The following is a 19,148-nucleotide window of genomic DNA, read 5'->3' on the forward strand; positions in this document are numbered from 1 at the left end:
AAATATTTTGAGTGAAAATATTTTTATTGGGTTTTAAAAAATAAGAAAGAAAAAGCTGAATAAAAATATTATAAAATTAAAAAATTGTTTGAATATAATTTTTGTTTTGAAATTTCTAAAAGTTGTAGTAATTTTGTGTTTGAATAATAATTAAGTAATGATTAGATGAAAAAATTAAAAAATAATTTGTATTTGAATGATTTTTTAGAATGAAATTATGAAAATTCTAAAAATCTTAAAAATTCTCAACGTCCAAACTTAAAACACCAACACCTCATAATCGGTTGGGGCCATTGGAGATGCACGTGGACCTTAATTATATATTTATTTTTCATACATGTATTTATTTATTTATTGTCCATACTCTTATGGTTTGTATGGATATAGTACTCTACTTGATCTGGTCATTACGTTGAATAAATTCAAACTTATAGGTTTGCAACTTTTCAGCCGAGTTTCATCAATGCTTAGCTTATGTACTTGAGATGCTCACTGATAGCTAACCAAAGTGGACGATTCAATGCCTCTATATGGGTTCGCCACCACTAGAAAATCCTATGCAAGCAACAATAAATGTCATAAAGTTCCCACGATTTGTCTCTCCTTCTTTATACGTGATGAATTATCTAATTCGATTAAGTGATTGGGGATAATTTTTATTCCAATTCTTCTATACCCATGCGAGTTTGCACATGACCAGGCGCACGAATCTGACGTGTCAGAACACCACGTCATCACTTATTAAAAGAAGAAGAAGAAGAAAACAGAAAAACACGAAGAAGAAAACCAGCTCCTGTGAGACCCAATCGTTCTTCCATATCCTCCCTCTTTAGTGTGCAAAACGAGATCCAATCGTTGTTTCTGAGGTTCCTTCATCCAATTAGATTGGTATTGTAACTTTTATTGTCTAGGAGCATCAAGAAAAACTACATTCCCTTCAGTATGCACTCCCAAATCGTTAGATTTGAAGGTCTGCTACACTCTTAGGAAGAAGACGAGGCAGACAATGTCACTATCTACTCTCTTTTATTTTCACCTAAAGAACTAAAAGAACTAGTAGCTCCGTGTTCTTGGTATTCTGCCAAAACATTAGATTCTCATGGTGTCGTTTTCTTATTTTTTATAAAGATTGAGATGCTCAATGATATGTAAGATATGTAACATGTAATTTGCAAGATTTAGATACCAACCTAAATCTTGTAATTTTTTGTTACACACTTGCTTTCTATTCTTCTACGTTTATCATCTCATTTCCCATTAATTCCTTATGGCTCCCAAAACCTAGAAGAAACCTGCTGAGAAGAAGCCCGTTGAGGAGAAGAAATCGACAGTTGCAGAGAAGGCTCCAGTTGAGAAGAAGCCCAGGGCCGAAAAGAAGTTCCTAAAGGAAGGTGGAGCTGGCGCCTCGAACAAGAAGAAGAAGCGGACCAAGATGAGTGTCGAGACCTACAAGATCTGAGTGGTTTGGATTCAGAGATGAATTGAGATGAGTTGAGATGGTTTGTGAATAGTAGAATAAAAATTGAATTATTTATTATATTTTGTGTTGAAATTTGATAAAGTTATTTTGGAATTTGAAAAAGTTGAATTGTTTATTATATTTTGTGTGGAAATTTGAAAAAATTGTAATAATGGTATGAGATGAGTTTTGAATGCAAATGGGACATCTTCAAAGCTTAAACAAGTCCACCTCGATATCGGGATCTCCAGCAAGGCCATGGGGATCACGAACAGCTTCATTAAAGACATCTTTGAGAAGCTCACTCAGGAGGCTTCCCAACTTGCGAGGTACAACAAGAAGCCCACCATCACCTCTCGGGAGATCCAGACCGGGTGCGCCTCGTGCAACCCAGTGAACTCGCCCAGCACGCTGTTTCTGAGGGGACCAAGGTGGTCACCAAGTTTACTAGCTCTTAGACATAGGTGGTGCCGGTTGATGTTTTTTGTGCAGAAGTTGGATCATATTGGAGAAGGAGATCAAAACGCACCGCATCACTCAGGCGTCTTCCACACACCATTTCATTTGGCGTTCTTTTCTCCCCAGCCCATATTAGAACACACCGTTTCATTTTATCGCTAGCATGCCAACTGGATTCATCCACGAATTCGTCCACCAAAATGACTGCATGTAGAGTTTTTGTCTCTATTTTGAATTATTACCTTACCCGCTTAAACAAACTAGCTAAATCAAATGGGTAAGTTGATTAACCCGTTGACCTTTTGGCCATATTTTAATGTCAAGCACTTGCCAATTAACCCCTCTATATTTTTTTAAACAAAGGTTAGGTGTAGGGATTCCTCCTCACGCAACCTTCGTTAGAAAGGGGTAAGTGCCATCAAAATCACAAAGGCCATTGGCACTTACCTCTACACACACTAGTTTATTTGGACCAAATAATTATATACTTAAGAACAAACAATATGAAATCACAAGTTAAGACCATCAAATGCACTAATCATGTTTCACCCATTGGCATGTTCTCAAACATGTCATCTCAACACCACTCAAAAAAAGAAAATTAACTCAACAGATTGTCCCATGGATCACATAAGGGTCAATTTTGAACCAAGTTTCCCCTATGTTGAATAGTTCAAATTATTACATTAATATAAATTTTGCAGCTTGAATGATGTCAAATGATTCCATTTACGTTTGCTGTAGATCCAGTGATGTCAGATGCAGGTTTTATTTATTATTAGTATTATTACCCCTATGAGAAGGCAGACAAAGTCAGAGGCCAAACTTTGCCAACTACTATAATCTTCTCCACACTATTATATCTCAAGCATTATATAATTAATTAAAATTATAAAATTTAATTAGGATACATATAAACAGTCTAACTAGAAACAAAACTGGGAAATTGACAAACCAGAAAGATAACCCTTGGGGTAAGTATATTTGAAGAGAAACACTACTTTGCCTTTCTATTTGTACTGCTTCATTTGACTGTTTGGTAAAAAAATATATTTTTTTTCTTAGTAATTAAAGAAGTGATTTTAAATGTATTGATATATTTTTTTTATTTTTTAAAAATATTTAAATGTATTAAAAAAATATAAAAAAAAATTAACACTAGGCGGTACGCCCAGCCGTAAGAGTGGGGCGGCAGAGTAGCCCCACTCATATTTGAAAGGTCCATGTCAAACTAACCCTTTATGAACTTGGAAGTTATCTCCACAAAAAACTTGGAACATTTTCCAGAAGATGCTTGCTGCAGAAGTTTAAGAATTCTGGGAAAGTTCTGATATTTCACTAGATCCCATGAATCGATTAAGTTTGCTCATTTTGCAACTCAATTTCATGTTCTTCCTTGTCAAAGCACAATCTTCCCCAAACCAAGGGGATGGTCCACGAAAATTTCAACCAAGTCTTGGTGTTGTCTTAGGAATCCTCTTAATCATGTTCTCCGTGACAGTCCTCCTTCTGCTCTATGCCAAATTCTATCATCGGAGAGGATTTGTTCATGGCAATACACAGAACTTTGGATTTCTCAGATCAAGTTCTCGATTTTCCGGGATCGATAAAACTGTTATTGAGTCGCTTCCTTTCTTTAGATTCTCTTCGCTCAAGGGTACAAAGGATGGACTTGAATGTTCAGTCTGTCTATCCAAATTTGAAGATGCCGAAATCCTCCGGCTACTGCCCAAGTGCAAGCATGCCTTTCACATTGAATGCATCGACAATTGGCTTGTAAAGCACTCGAGCTGTCCTCTTTGCAGGCACAGGGTAAGCGCTGAAGACCCATCAATTTTTACATACACAAACAGTATGAGATTGATGGAGCAATCAGAGCGGAGAGTTGACTCCAACATAGAGCTCTTTGTCCAGAGAGAAGACGAGAATCGAGGGTCTTCAAGATTCAGTATTGGAAGTAGCTTTCGAAAAGCTGAAAAGGGCAGTAATACTAATAAGGAAGAGAAATCGTTGATCCAGGAAGAAGATGGTGGGGGAGATGAGGATCACCATAAAGTCTTGCATAAGCACAACCACAAGATCATTGTATCTGACTTTGTTTTCAAGAATCGGTGGAGCAGTGTGAGTTCTTCAGACCTAATTTTCTTGAACTCAGAGATGATAACCGCCATGTCAAGCAACAGATTCTCTTCTCTCACTCTGGATTCAAACAACGAGCAGTTCTCCACGGCCAGAGGTGTAGAAAATGAGCAGGTTAAGACGATCAAAGAAGAGATGGAGATGAAGAGATCATTTGAAAGCAAGATTAGCACACTGAGCAATACAGGTCCAGTTTTGCTTCCAGGCCTTGCTTCTGCATCAGATTTTGCAGTAAATATTAGCCAGACATCAAGGCTTATGAATCCAGGAGAGAGAAGATCAATGTCAGAAATCACTGCCCTTTCAAGACATGGAGATTCGGGTATGATCAAGAGCAGAATTGAGGAGTCTTATATAGTTGGAAACGGGGTGAAAGAGGAAAGAATCAGGCGGCTTTGGTTGCCAATTGCCAGAAGAACAGTTCAATGGTATGCCAATAGAGAAAGAAGGTCCCAACAGAATCAGAAAACACCACAAGCACTAGATGTATAATTCAGATTATAGGTATCTCCAAAGAATGCCATTTACACCACTTTTACTTGAATTCCTGGATACAGTTTCATGCAGATTTTAGGTAATACATACTTTGATAAAGATGGATACAGTTTCATGGTTCTGAATCTCTGATGTTCTGATGAGATTTAGTTTTCCTCAAAATAGATTAAAAAAAAAAAAAAAAACTATAGACATGAAGGCCCCACTTTATTTGTCAAGGCTGGCCTTAGCACTTAAAAGTTGAAATTGTGAACCTCTTGAGATGAAGATTTTTGTCATGCCTTGCAATAGAATGGAAGCAAGACATTGGATAAATTCTTTGACTTCTCCACCACACTGTGACATGTAAAACATGAGCTTTGTGTTATTTTTCTAAATCATCTTGGAGAAATAAGATGGAAAAAAAAAAAAATTACTCTTTGTACTCTCGAATTATCAAGAGAAGAATAAGTGTGGAGGGATTGAGTATAAATATTTTAATTTAAAAATTTTAGGAACACATTTAACAAATTGAAAAAAAAAAAAAAAACTGAGTAAAAAATAAGGAAAAATAAAGAAATTTCAAACTTACATTCTTCCATGAATACTGGTAATTATACATCTAAACTTTTCATATGTTGCAATTATGAGAAGAGGTTGAACTATGGAAACGATCTACATATGAATTATAAAAAAAAATGGTAGTATATGTGAACTATAAACTAAGTTTTGTATTTTGTTTTATAGCAATAACATCATATATTTAAAAGTTTTTAAGCAGTGCAATTGAATACTGCGTAGCCAGCTATCCAATGAATTTGAGATTTTTTTGTTAAATATGTTTCACCCAGGTAATTACATCCTAAGCTAACAAAATTGACGCATTGTACGTGCCCCCAAACTATATATATATATATATATATATATATATATATATATATATATATATATAAAATGTAAAAGCAATATGCACTTTTCTTTTTCTTTTTTTTTTTTTTTTTTTTGGCTTGATTTATTGAAAACCGATGCAATCTGTGGACTACAAGCTGAGAGAATGACCATTTCTTATGCCAATACGGCCAAGGAAATTCAGTTCCAAAAAGTGTCAAAAGCAAAATGGGCCTTAATTATAAACGGGCCATAACATAAAGCCCATGTCTATTCATTTCTTAGGCCTGTTCAGTTTGTCAAATATGCTACCATGCATCCCATACCTTTGTTTTTAACAAATGGAAACGGATCGGTGCCATTGGGCCGAAGGCTAGAGGTACCATGCATCCACAACCAATGCAGAATCATGACATCTTATTATATAATATGATTAAAAAAAAAAAAAAAAACTCTAGTTTTCGAGTTTTGGACATTATGCATGTTTGGATATGGAGTATCTAATTTTGTAAATGGTAGTGAAATTATTTAAGTTTTGGACATTTAGATGTTTTATTGGTATTGAAAATTGAGAGAAAAAAGGTTGAATAAAAATTTTACAAAATTAAAAACTGTTTGGATATATTTTTTAATATAATTTTCATTTTTATGTTTGTGAGAATTGTATTGATTTTTATGTTTTGTTTTGAAATTTATAAAAATTGAATTGATTTTTGCATTTATATAATGATTAGATAATGATTAAATAAAAACTTTAAAAATTAAAAATTAAAAATTAAAAATTAAAAATTAAAAAATATTTCGTGTTTGGTGAAGTTTGGAGATAAAATTATGAGAAGTTCTCGTAATTTTGAGAATTCTTGGCCTCTCCAAACATTTCATAAATTTGGCTTGAAAATTAGATAGGCCCGGCCATCTTTCCCATAATGTTAAAACTGGCAGTTAATTGGATTGAGGGCAGAACTAGCTCAACAACAGTCGTTGACTCGTTGGTCTAGTTCAGGTGGTAAAGGATGTTTTTGTTGGTAGTTTATATATGTTTTTGTTAAGAATGTAAATGTAATTATTAATAAATATTAATAAATCTTTTTGTGATTTCTTTTGTTGGTTGGCGAGCGTGAACTCCTAATTTATATTATATATATATATATATATATATGAGATTTATATAAAAAAAATTAATTTTTTAATAATAAATTATACTTTCTTTTAAAAAGAATACACGATATTTACATAATCTGTAATTGTATTTAATATTACTATATAATCTTAAAGTGTATAAATGAGTAATATTAAATACAATTATGAGTTGTGCAAGCGTCACGCACTCTTTTAAATAAAGAGTGAGTTTATTATTAAAAAATTAATTTTTTATGTGGATACTATACTTAATTACTTTTTCTAAAGTGAGTATGCCCAAATATCATTTTTATTTTTAAAAAAATAGAATTTATTATTAAAAAAATAATTTTTTTATATAAATCTTATATTTATTTAATTTTTTAAATCTAAAAATATCTCTTCTCTCCTACTGTAATCATTTGTAATCACGGAAGTAGTACTGTGTGATTATTCTTTATGGGTCGTTCAAATGTCTTATCCAAATTAATTTTTGTCATCCGTACCATTTCGCGTGACTTAAAGCATCTCCGGTCTCAAAATTGGTCCAACTCCGTATTAATTATGTGGGCCGGATCTTAGAAAATATAGCTACGTTGCACCCAAAACCACGCTACGTACGCAACCGCTCCCAACATAACGTCTGATCGATGGACATATAATAAATAATGGCAGACGTACTGCTGCTATTTGTCAAGATCGACTTCATGCATGCGCTATAAATTATAAATTAAATTCAACCTATATAATATCCAAACTTAGAAATTACATTTTTAAAACTTAAAATAGTACTGTTTCTAATTTAGCCAAGCATGATCTCAAGAATTTTTTTTATACATGACATCTGTTTCTAAAGTAATGGCAATTGGTTGAAACAGTACTATTTTTAAAAAAATTAATGGAAATTTTTTTAGAAACAGTACTGTTTCTAAACAAAATAGAACTGTTTTTAAATTCATCTCTCCTCACACTGCACACTTTATACATGACTAACCACTGCATTATTCTCTTCGAAAAAGCAGATCGCAAAACCCCACAGACAATCAATCAAACGAATGCCCCAAACGTACGTACAGGGATTAAAAGAAAATAAGATAAAATGAAAAAGACAAGTTATTAATCGTTCACATAAGTTTCGAGTTATTTGGAGATCGTGATCTTTCTATCTGCAGGTACTGATAATTTATTGAGAGATTAACTCAAGCAAAGTTTTGAAATCTTTGGAAGCAATCCCATCAGGTCCGGCAGCTTTCACTACAAGTTCTTTAAGATCTCTGATCTTCTCCCTCATCCTCCTTCCATGTTGATCATGTCCCAGAACGAGCTCCAAGCTTTTGACCATTCCCTTCTTTGCAAACACCCCTCCCTCAACCCTAACCCCTATCTCCCACACGTCCTCTACCATCCGTCCGTTCATCTTATTGTCGCCTAAGATCGGCCGGCAGATCATCGGAACCTCTCCGACAATGCTCTCAAACACAGAGTTGTATCCACAGTGTGTAATGTACACGCCTACTGCTTTATGTGACAAGACATGAGCCTGGGGTGCCCAGGGAACTATTTTTCCTTGTTTCCTTGTCCTCTCGAGGAACCCATTCGGCAGAAATGCTTTGAAGTTTTCCCTAAGAGACCAAAGAAAAGGAACGCAACTCGCTTCCAGCGCCTCTGCTAAAGCTGCAAACTCGTGGGGTGGCACCGCCGCTACTGTTCCAAAGCTTATATATGCTACCGATGTTGGCTTTTGCTCGTCCAACCATGGGAGGCAGCCTGTGGCGTCTGAATGCGATGGTGGTAGGGGTGGAGTTGGGACTATTAATGTGAGAAATCCCACGTACAGAATGTCTTGGAACTTGGACTTGAGATCATCGGTGAGTATGGTTGAGTTTAGTTCTTGGAAAGAGTTCATCACAACAGCATTTGCTCGTGGCAGGACTTCCCCAATTCTGCGCAGTGTGCGTGCGAAAATTGATGAAGAATTTGAGTGATTACCTTGAAGTATTTCTTGGGGTAAGTCCCCGAAGCGCATTACGGAGAGTCCTGGAATGGCATCTAGGGTTTTGTCAATAGGGTTTAGTTCTCCCACTGCACCGCCATTACCATGAGCTTCACCGCCATTACCATGAGCTTCACCGCCACCGCAAGCTTTAGCATAAGTCTCCTGGATGAGAGCACTGTAAATGTGGGCAGAGAGATCGTAGGGTGCGGGAACGTATAAAGGGACCCACTTTACAAGCATGTCGGCAGCCATATCGCAGCCAAAGGCCAAGAAAGCATCGTTCAAGATGCAGGTGATCTTTTGCTGCCCAGTCTCGGCCACTGCCATATCCATGCCTTTCCGGAAGCTCTCAGGAGCAGCCTCAAGGAACAGCTCCAGTTCCTCGAGGGGATTCCCGGGGGTGAGGACATGTCCCTCCGGCACGCCATCCGCAACATCGTAGGATTTAAGGTTGTGTGGGAGGTGAGCTCCTGAGGTGGCAGAGAGCTTTTGGTTGGATTTGGCAGTGTTGAGGAAGGAGAACCGCACGTCAGGGGCGGCCGATGCTAATTTGGAAGCTAGGTTGAGTAAAGGCCAGGGATGGCAGCCGAATGGAAATGCCAAAACGGCAACATGCTGATTTTTTCCTGAGCTTTGACTCATTTTTCTCGGCTTGATTTTTCTTGCCAAAACTAGATAATATTAGTGTACTTGGTATTGCATGAGGGCATGCATCCAAGAACCGAGAGAGATCTATAAGATATAAATATTAATAGCATCATACATTCCAAGCTCTTTGCTACTGTCGGCAATTAATATTATTTAATACTGAATGGTAGCTTTAAACCTAAGTCTGACTGGTAGCCATAGTTAGGTAAGCACTCCCGCCAACTAACACTCTTGGCAATTAATATTATGGAATTTGATCGACGAAGTGGACCTATAATACAAATGCTTTTTTTTTTTCTTTAATTATTTTTTATACAGTTTTAAATATTTTTAAAAAATTAAAAAATATCAATTCCCTAATATTTACTTCCTTAATCATTAAATAAAAGAATTAAAAATTAAAAATTCAATCGATCACTTTTATCGGTTCAACTAGCATTTTCCTAATATTATTGAGTACTAAATGGTAGCTTTAAACTTGGGAGTTGTTTCAAAATAGATCTCATCTCAAAATTCTCATATCTGCATCTTATCATCTCATCTTATTACATCTCCTTCCCAAACAAAATTTAAATACAAATATTTTCCAACTAATCATTACAACTTTTTCAAATTTTCAAACAAAAAATAAAAAATAATTCAACTTTTTCAAATCTCTACACAAAAATAATATTATAAAACTATATTCTAACAATATTTTAATTTTATAATATGTTTTATTCTAATTTTTCTCTCTCCTTTCCCAAAACTCAAAAAATACTCAATTCAAATTATCTTACTACTATTCATAAACTACCTTACTACTATTCACAAAATTCTCATATCATATTACTCCTCAAACGAGCAACTCCTACCTTAATTAGAAATTTCCTTAAATTGTTCATTTTTATCTAAATACTTTTTTATAATTCAAATAGAAATACATCTATTATGTAAACCTTATTGTATAAAATATGAAAAATGCTCGGGGAATCAAGTGACGCTCTCAAATTGACGATACTTTTTTTTTTTTTTTTTAAGGATTTGTGTTTTTTTATATTTTAATATTGTATTTTATTTTTATTATTTTTATTATTATTTTAAAATACATAAAAAAATACTTTAAGAAGAAAAAAGAAAAAAAATACACTGTCAGTTTCGAATTCTATCGGTGGCTAGTATCACCCTTACCTAATGCAGGTTAAACAAGTGATTTTTAGTGAGTTTGTTAATTTTTTTTTTTAAATGTTTAGAGGTGTTTAAAAAATGATTGAAAAAAAGAAAAAAAAGAAAAACAAGAAAAATGCATTTGCACATATCGATACAATGCATGGTGCACATTTCTCGATCCCTAAACATTGTCCATAACACATAGCATGTGTGGAATGTGGAACCCAATATTATATATATCTATAACACATAGCACTTCGTCTTGATTTGGGCAACGGAGATATCCCATACCACACTGAGGCCCCTTTTTATTTTCTTAGTGCAAGTTGTTGGAGACCATTAGCAAGAATGCAAAACACGTTCACAACAATTAATGCGGTCTGTAGGATAGTATATCACATTCAACGTACTTTTTGTATGCCTACAACAATATGCTATGAAGCAGACTTTTTCGATTCTAATCATATTCAAGCTACATATCGGGCCCTTTTTCCGTACATAGATTCTGGCTTTTTTTTTTAATTCTGATCATATTAATGACCATATGTGTTTCTGAATTGGATAGAATATATCCTAGATGATATTCCACATTAACAAGTTTGTCCTTGGGGTACAACCGGGTTGATTCGATCTAGTTTTGGACATATTTTATAACCAAACCGATATACACCTACACCCCTAAACTAGTATTTTCAGTTTTACCGATTTCAATCTAACACCACAAGAAAAATGACTTTTTCCTACGCCACATTCTGTCGCTAATACTATGGAAAATTGTCGGAAATACCTATTCTCGTCAATTTTTCAATCATTGCATGTTCGTTGGAATTGTTTTTTTTTTTTTTTTTTTTTTTTTTTTTTTTTTTTTTTTTTTGGCAAAAATCAGTGAATCAAAAAAATCATCGCAAATAGTACGTTATTTCCGACAATTAAGTTAGTAGCAAATAGTTAAAAATATGTTTCCAACGAATGTGTTTTGTCCCAAATAAGTCTTTTGGACGACAAATTGAACTTTTGCGCAAATAATCTGTAACAAAAAAAAAAAAAAAAAAAAAATTACTAGTGAAACGTTTCACTATTATTATCCTTAAGATATCTTTTTTTCACAAAATTAAAAAAAAAAAAGGTTCCACAAAAACAGAAGTATGGTTTATTCCCAGACGTAGAGTGCTATGAAAGTTTCTTGGGTTTTTTTTTTTTTTTTTTACCTCATAATCAGATATCGGTAGGTTGAAAGCATGGCACCGGAAGCATTCAGGATGCCAAACAACAGAAACAGGAGAGAGAGAGAGAGAGAGAGAGGGAGTAGAAGTAAATTTCCAAGACAATATGAGATGATCAGTTAAGTGTTGAAAAGTCATCTCCAGCACCCCAATGAAAGTGCCAAACTAGTCAAGGAAGAAAAGAGAACTTACAGCAATAGGAATGATTGCCATCCAGGAGAGATGAGACCCTGAGGAGAGATGAGACCCTGTATCAAGCATCATAAACAAATGATGATAAGTTTAATGAGGGGAATGATAGGTATGATCAAATCAGACTACAATATATTGATGGGAAAGAAAGCTAGATGAGAAGTACAAGGCAATATATAAGCTATATGGACATTGAGAATTTCTACAGAAAGAACCACAAACTCATATTGATTGGTTATACGTGTAAACTAAAGACATAGGCATATGTACTTTTCTCAAAATTAAAACCATGGCATTTTCGCCATTAATATTCATTTTTTTTCCCCTTTTTTGACTGATAAAATAAGAAACTGACTCCACATTCTTAATGGTCAAGTTGAGTCCTGCCAATCACCATGGAGCTCAAACATCTAACCCTTACACGCTTATTTGAGAAAATAATAAATTCACAATAGGGACCTTAAATTTGCAAAAAATCTGAAAGGTGACCTCATAATCTGAAACTTCCAACATCAGAAGCCAAAGAATCCAAATCCATGGACAGGTTGGCCAGCTGAAAAGTTTGAATAACCTATACAGAACTAATAATAACATTTATCCAAAATTCTCTTCTAGTCTCTACCATATTCGCCAGAAGATATCTTGGAAATTGTAAGGAATTAGTGAGCAGCAAGGCCACGAAGGGCATGGAAGAAAGTCTTCCCTTTTACGGATGGTATGATAAAGAGGAGCCCATTCACAAACTTTCCTTACATCAAGATCGTCTTACTACGCTTTTTTCATTAGGGCTCTTTCCTTCCTTACATTAAGGAAAAGCTGTAGACATTAATATACAGCAAAACCTCCACAACTACATTCCCAACTATATATAGATGTTAATGAGAATCACAGTAGGTAAACTAGGAAACACATCTGAACCAGTCTAAATGAGTAGTGGAATCAAAATAGGCTCACCCAATTCCATGACATAAGCTAGTTTAGCCAAATGGCATCAAACATGATAATAAAACACCCAAATAATGTGATAATAATCCTGCATCACATTAATATAAGCTCATGCTTATGAACACTCTTAGAAATTGAATTTGAATTTGGAGGATGTGCAATCAAACAAACTACACCACATCAACCCATATTTACTTGCCTTGGAAGAATTCAAGGCAGCGGGAAGTAGAAGTTTTGCAATATTGGGCTTGGCAAAACCGGTCACTCTCAATTTGATCAAAATTTTAATGAATGTCCACATTACATCGCAAAAAATGAAGTTTAACTATAAATTATTGGCGTTCAAGTGGGGATTTATATATTATAGACGTATCTAGATAGTTAGAATATAAGGGATTCGTAAACTAACCAGGTGATGGGTCTGGATCATCCGCTTTAATATAATTTTGCAAAGTATTAATGTACACCTACAGATCAACAGTGCCTAACTTTGTCACAAAGCTTAAGGTGGAACTCAATGGGGTCCATATGCATGCATGCATGTCACCGTTGATGTTGGCTTTGTATGAAGAGAATATTATACTTGTGCAAGCAGTAGAATTATGATGGAGATATATATATATATATATACATAATATGTATATATATATATGTAATCAGTTTTAATTTACATTTGACACATTTTGGCCAAAGATGCCCTCATGTACATTAGCATGTTATCATTCCAAATACAACGTTCAAGCTAGCACGGCTACCCCATAAATCGATAACAAATATACATTTGCAGGGATGATGGAAAGGAAGGGATAAAAAAGACAGAACATGAGATTAAGATAGGCCTAGAAAGAAGGGCAGGAAACGTACCAAAATACTTAAGTACCAATCTATATATATATAATCAATGCTTTTGAGGATGAAGCTATAAATTATGCCAAAATGGGGGTGAGTGCATGATCACTCTCTCCCGCAAATAAGTTTGAAATCCGCCTTAATTCCCTAGATAAGAGAAGAAGAGATCTAGTACTAAAATATGAGTAATACATGTTGTGCCAAGGATTTTATCATTTCTTGAATTAAATTGAATTGATCAGACTAAAATTTTTAAGAAGCTTAGTGTGCAAATTAAAGAGATAAATACACAACCTGAATTTTACATAATTTAATAGTACTTCTGGTGTGAATCTCTTAAAAATAGTATTAAATGCTTATAATCATAAGCTTTATCTATACAATTATGCAAAATAGAAACACAAATAATGTTGATGATGAGGCATTCATAACTTTACACACACACATGAGAATGATTAGATATTGTGTGTGTGTGTGTGTGTGTGTGTCATGCATAGATATATGGGCAAATATGATCTGATTTCCCATAACTTTTGGGGATAATTAATGCAAGCTGCTGTTAAATTAAAACATATAAATCGCTATTGATCTAATACCCAACGCCCAAATCTAATTAAAAGATATAAATCCCTATTCCACGACAATATGCAAATTTTCCAAACCCAATACGATAAACTAAAGAAAAACTGAATACGACAATTGCAAAGTAAAATCTTCTCAAAGTCAAAAAAAATCCATAAGCAAACAAAACCCTAGAGCTGCCAGCATTACACCAACATCATCCACACAAAAATTGAAACAAAATCCTAACTTCATGTTCATAACCCAGATCCATTAAAGTAGCAATCCAGTTCTAATTACCTCCATCACAAAGCACCTCACAACTCTAAGCCACCAACACAGACAACAAAGGCACACAATAATCTTGTTTATTCCGCACTCTTGCAGCACAAAATAGAGAGATGAGAGAGAGAGACGGTGGAGGAGAGATGACCTACCAACGAGGACGAAGAGCATGGTGGTTGTGGTGGCGGAGCAGGACCGACGAGGCGTAGAGGTCGCGGAGCAGAACCACTCCAGCCCGTCGGCGTTGTGTACTCACACCAAGACTTTAGAGGCTCCATGGCGCCGAGCACAAAGGAAAGATGTAGCAGAGAGAGAAACAGAGCGAGGGAAACGTACGGAGGAAAGATGCCGACATCGTGAGTGAGAGGGGAAAAGAGAGGGAGATATCGGGCGAGAGGGAAAAATAAAGGAGACCGGGGCCTAGTTCAATACGACCTATTACGGCGATTAATGTTGCCGTAAAAAAACTTAGACCCTTTTCGGCAATTTTAAAAGTTAAAAAATTGCTGCAACAGATCAATTTCACAATTGCAGCGATTAATGAGCCGTCGTAACAAGTTTTTTAACATGCCAGTAAATGTTTTCTTCACAAAAAGTGAAAAATTACTGTAAATGACCAATTTAGTATTTGTAGCGAATATGTTAGTCGCAAAAAGTGAAAAAATGGCTACAAAAAATTAGTTTCAAAATTTCCTGTAAAAATATTGCAACGATGTAAAAATTGCCATAAAAATCCTTTAATTGCGGCGATTTTATGTTTGTTAGGAATAATATCCCTGTAAAAAGTCTTATTTCTTATAATGATATGGTTCGGTCTAACTTTTTCAATTTTAATATAGTATTAGTAGATTATATAGTTAGTATAACTATGTTATAGTAATATATAGTGAATTATATAGTGATATAGTATTTGATTATGTATGTTAATAATAATATGCTAGTGATAATATGTTAGTGTGTAGCTTATTTATATATTTGATTATATATGTTAGTAATAATATTATTATACACTTTTTATGTGAGTGTATATTATCAAAATGTATAGAAATGTATTTGCCAAAAAGAATATATATTATAATTTATTATGCTATAAAATATAAATATATATATAGTTTATATTAATAACATATGATCAAATGTTTATGTTTAATATTAAAATTTTATGTTATAAAATTTTTAATGTTAATGTTATATCAAATGTTATATTAAAATCTATAAGATTAATTTTATGTTGTATTAATTTTATGATATTAGATTATTATTATACATAAATAATAAGATTTCAAAATTTAATTTTATATTAATTAACAATTTAGCATTTAATGTAAAATTATTTTACATATACTTATATAAATTATATATAATATAAAAAATATTTTATATAATATATATGCACAAGTTTAGTTCGGTGTCAAAAAAATAAAAATAGGCACGGACCGATTTCGACTGATTTTGAGAAAAAATGAGACCGAGGATCAAACCGGTTCACCGGTTTTTGTTTTCATCCCTATTTGTCCTATTACTTATCTTTTCTAACTGATTTTAATATTAGGATCGTCGAAAAACTCATTTCTTTAGATAACTGATTTTGATAATGTATATATACGAATTTCCCTAACTACTAAAGTACTAATAACCTAACTTAAATAAAGCAACTAAGATTAGGAAAAATATATATAAACTAAAACTAAAAGAAATAAAATTTTAAATTAAACCAAAATTTTAAAAACAATTAAATTAGAAAAGCTTAATTAAACATTCTCCAAAGAACAAAAAGTAATTATATTAAAAATTTAAACGAATAAAAACTGAAACAAAACAAAAAATATTGAAATGTACAAGCCAGTCTGGGGAAATTCTTCCCGTTAACCTCCAAGCCAGTTTTTCGTTTTTTTTTTTTTTTTTTTTGTCTGATCTCACTTTATTTTATCTTTTTTTTTTTTTTAAATGGACAATTAATCCTACATATTCGCCAGTTTGCAAAAAAAACTTTTGTTTGGATTTTGAAATTACACCCAATACTTCTAAAATCTTTCAAAATTTGCAATAACATCTTACTTTATAAAAAAAATGTTAAAATTCAAGGATGATCTAAACAAAAGTCTACACATGATACGAAAGTAGAATGTGATCTACCTCATTAGAAAAGGAAAAATACTTTTAAGAAATAGAAACTATTTTCAAAAAAACAAAAAACTAATTAAAAAACTAGAAATAAAAAAAAATCAATTAAATTTATTTATTGAAGATAATAAATTCTATATTCTCATTGTCATCCAGCTTAGACAATGATAATACTCTCTCATCGACAGGAACGGGAAACAATCCCTTTTCTAGCCAATCCAATGTGATCAAGAGTCTGCATCACATTACAAAACACACACATAACGCATTAGACGTACTCTTCAATGAAATTTCCTCACCCCATCCAACTTCAAAAACCAACAAAAGAATTGGAAAGTAAGCACTACGAAAAGAACACAACGTGAACAAGCTCGCTATTTAAAAACAAGGATCATAATTCAAGAACAGAGAGTTTTCTACAAAAACAGAGAGCTTACTACAGAACAGAAAGCTTTCTATAACTCCAGAATAGAAACAGAAAGCTTAAACCGGGTACATGACACTAAATATCACCAGTTAAGTACACGACTCATCCAAAATGGATATTGTAGATTGTCCACTTGGGCTAAATGCTTTAAAACAAGTTACGGACAATATCACCAGCAGCCTCAATCGCTTAGTCAAAGAGGCAGAACCCATATCCTGTGACAAACAAATTCATAATTCAGCTATATAAACATGCATATCTCCGTTATAAAAACAGGGAGGAAAAGGAAACTTCACTTGGCAATTTGAATACCTGCGTAATTACCCATCTTCACTTCCAATTATATAGCCATGCCAAGTACCAGTTATCTTAAGCCACAATATTTCTTCTTTGACATTTCTAACAGGTGCAAGCTTTGTAACAATCCTCATTTGATGCTGCAATCATTGCTAATTCACTCAATTTTTCCACCAGAGCGTTGTATCTTTTTACTCTCAGATCATCATAAATATTGATAAAAGTGTATCTTTGATACAAGTCTTTGCTCCATCGGTCAAGAATATATTTTGATGGCAATGATCTAACGCGTATCATGAAGAACACAGCAGGAGCATGTCTACATAAAATTCCCCTAATTTCAAACAATCCACAAATGCATTTCATTTCACATTCTTCTTCATTGAAGTAAACCCAAAACGTTACTTGTTTAATGCTGTCATCAACATGTAACATATCTGACACTTGATAGGTTGAAACTGCACCTTCAATTTTGATAAGAGAACAATTGCAAGATATCAATCCCACAAACTCTTGTTGGACTTCTTTGAACTTTGCAATGGTGTACGTCTCTTGAAATTTTTTCTCAATAAGAAAATGAGATATACATGGAATCATGCTATTAAAAGAATTGAAATCAGCTGTATCCTCATTATCAATCTTTTTTTCTCAAAACTCTATCAAATTGGCCAAAAAAATCATTCAATGTGGTCTTCGAGTGCAGAAAACCATCAAAATATGTATTCACACTTTCACTCCTTCATGTAATACTCATTCCAGTCCAAAATACATCCTTCAAATATGCCGGTACCCAATAAGTCCTTTCACTATATAACCCACGTAACCATGCATTGTCATGAAGATTATAAGTATCAAGTAATGTTTGCCAACTCTTCTCAAATTCATCACAAGTTTGTGAATCATATACACAATTCTGTATAACACTTTTTAAGCCACAAGTGTATTGTGCATGTGATCCAAGCTTTTCAAGGAGTTTTCTCACAATGTGCCATAGACAAAATCTATGTCAGGTTCTTGGAAAAACTATTGCAACTGGACTTTTTATAGCCTTATCTTGATCTGTCACAATTGCACTCGGAGTTTGACCAGTCATGCATTTCAAAAATGTTTTAAATAACCATATGAATGTGTCTGCATCCTCACTTGATATTAAGCCTGCTCCAAAAAATATTGATTGACCATGATGATTCACACCCATAAAAAGAACAAATGGTATTTTGTGTCTATTAGTCAAGTATGTTGTGTCAAATGTAACGACATCCCCAAAACCTTTATATGCTGCCCTACTTCGTGGATCAGCCCAAAACACATTTCTCAACCTATCATCATCATTAAAATTCATTACAGTATAAAAGGCATTACTCTTTTCTCACATTCTCTGGAAATATTCACAAAGTGCTGCAGCACCTCCTTTGCCAAGCTGAAGATATCTTTCCTCATCAATAAAATTGGGGTGATCTTTCTCTATAGACGAAAGATTCTCAACCCCTTCTCCTTCAACAAGTGGGTTAAAGTTCTTGCTCATGTCTTTCGGCTCTATCTTTAAGTTCAATCTTTCTTTTCATGATAGGATCTAGCTTCCTATGGCATCTAAAAAAGATTGATTTGTCTGGGCTCAATGCATGATTGTGGGCAAGCTCGACAGTAATTACAAGCCAGTAGCCAAAAACAAACATTGCATTAATCTTAGCCTTACACTTTGTTTTTGTTGTTGGACATGGCTTTGAAACATTACTTGTGCTAGGTCTTGCCTTGCCAAAATGAGCACATGCAAGGGTGAGGTATTTAACTTTCCCACCTGGTTTCTTTTTAGATCTTTGATGTATCAGTCCAAAACCTGTTTTCTTGGCATATTGCTTGTAATATACGCAAAGTTCTTGTTCGGAACTAAATTTCATACCGTACTTGGGTTCT

General features: G+C 33.9%; 2 protein-coding genes, 1 long non-coding RNA gene and 1 pseudogene across 3 annotated transcripts; 2 read left to right on the top strand and 2 right to left on the bottom strand.

Moving 5' to 3' along the window:
• Positions 1-1,267: 1,267 nt before the first annotated feature.
• Positions 1,268-1,930, top strand: LOC121253052 (annotated as a pseudogene).
• Positions 1,931-3,132: 1,202 nt separating this feature from the next.
• Positions 3,133-4,787, top strand: LOC121251381 (E3 ubiquitin-protein ligase ATL42-like). Its single transcript, XM_041150638.1, has one exon. The coding sequence runs from the start codon at positions 3,266-3,268 to the stop codon at positions 4,547-4,549; it is 1,284 nt and encodes a 427-aa protein (XP_041006572.1). The 5' UTR covers positions 3,133-3,265; the 3' UTR covers positions 4,550-4,787.
• A 2,934-nt stretch (positions 4,788-7,721) lies between these two features.
• LOC121253546 (anthocyanidin 3-O-glucosyltransferase 7-like) lies at positions 7,722-9,176 on the bottom strand. The gene has a single exon (XM_041153548.1). It carries the CDS (start codon positions 9,174-9,176, stop codon positions 7,722-7,724), a length of 1,455 nt encoding a protein of 484 aa, XP_041009482.1.
• A 2,461-nt stretch (positions 9,177-11,637) lies between these two features.
• Positions 11,638-14,849, bottom strand: LOC121251474. The gene is made up of 2 exons (XR_005938025.1): positions 14,539-14,849; positions 11,638-11,784 (listed from the first exon to the last, which is right to left on the bottom strand). It is a non-coding gene; the product is annotated as an uncharacterized LOC121251474 (long non-coding RNA).
• Between the last annotated feature and the right edge of the window lie 4,299 nt (positions 14,850-19,148).

The sequence above is a fragment of the Juglans microcarpa x Juglans regia genome, chromosome 2S (genome assembly GCF_004785595.1).
Source record: "Juglans microcarpa x Juglans regia isolate MS1-56 chromosome 2S, Jm3101_v1.0, whole genome shotgun sequence".
Classification (NCBI taxonomy): Eukaryota; Viridiplantae; Streptophyta; class Magnoliopsida; order Fagales; family Juglandaceae; genus Juglans; species Juglans microcarpa x Juglans regia.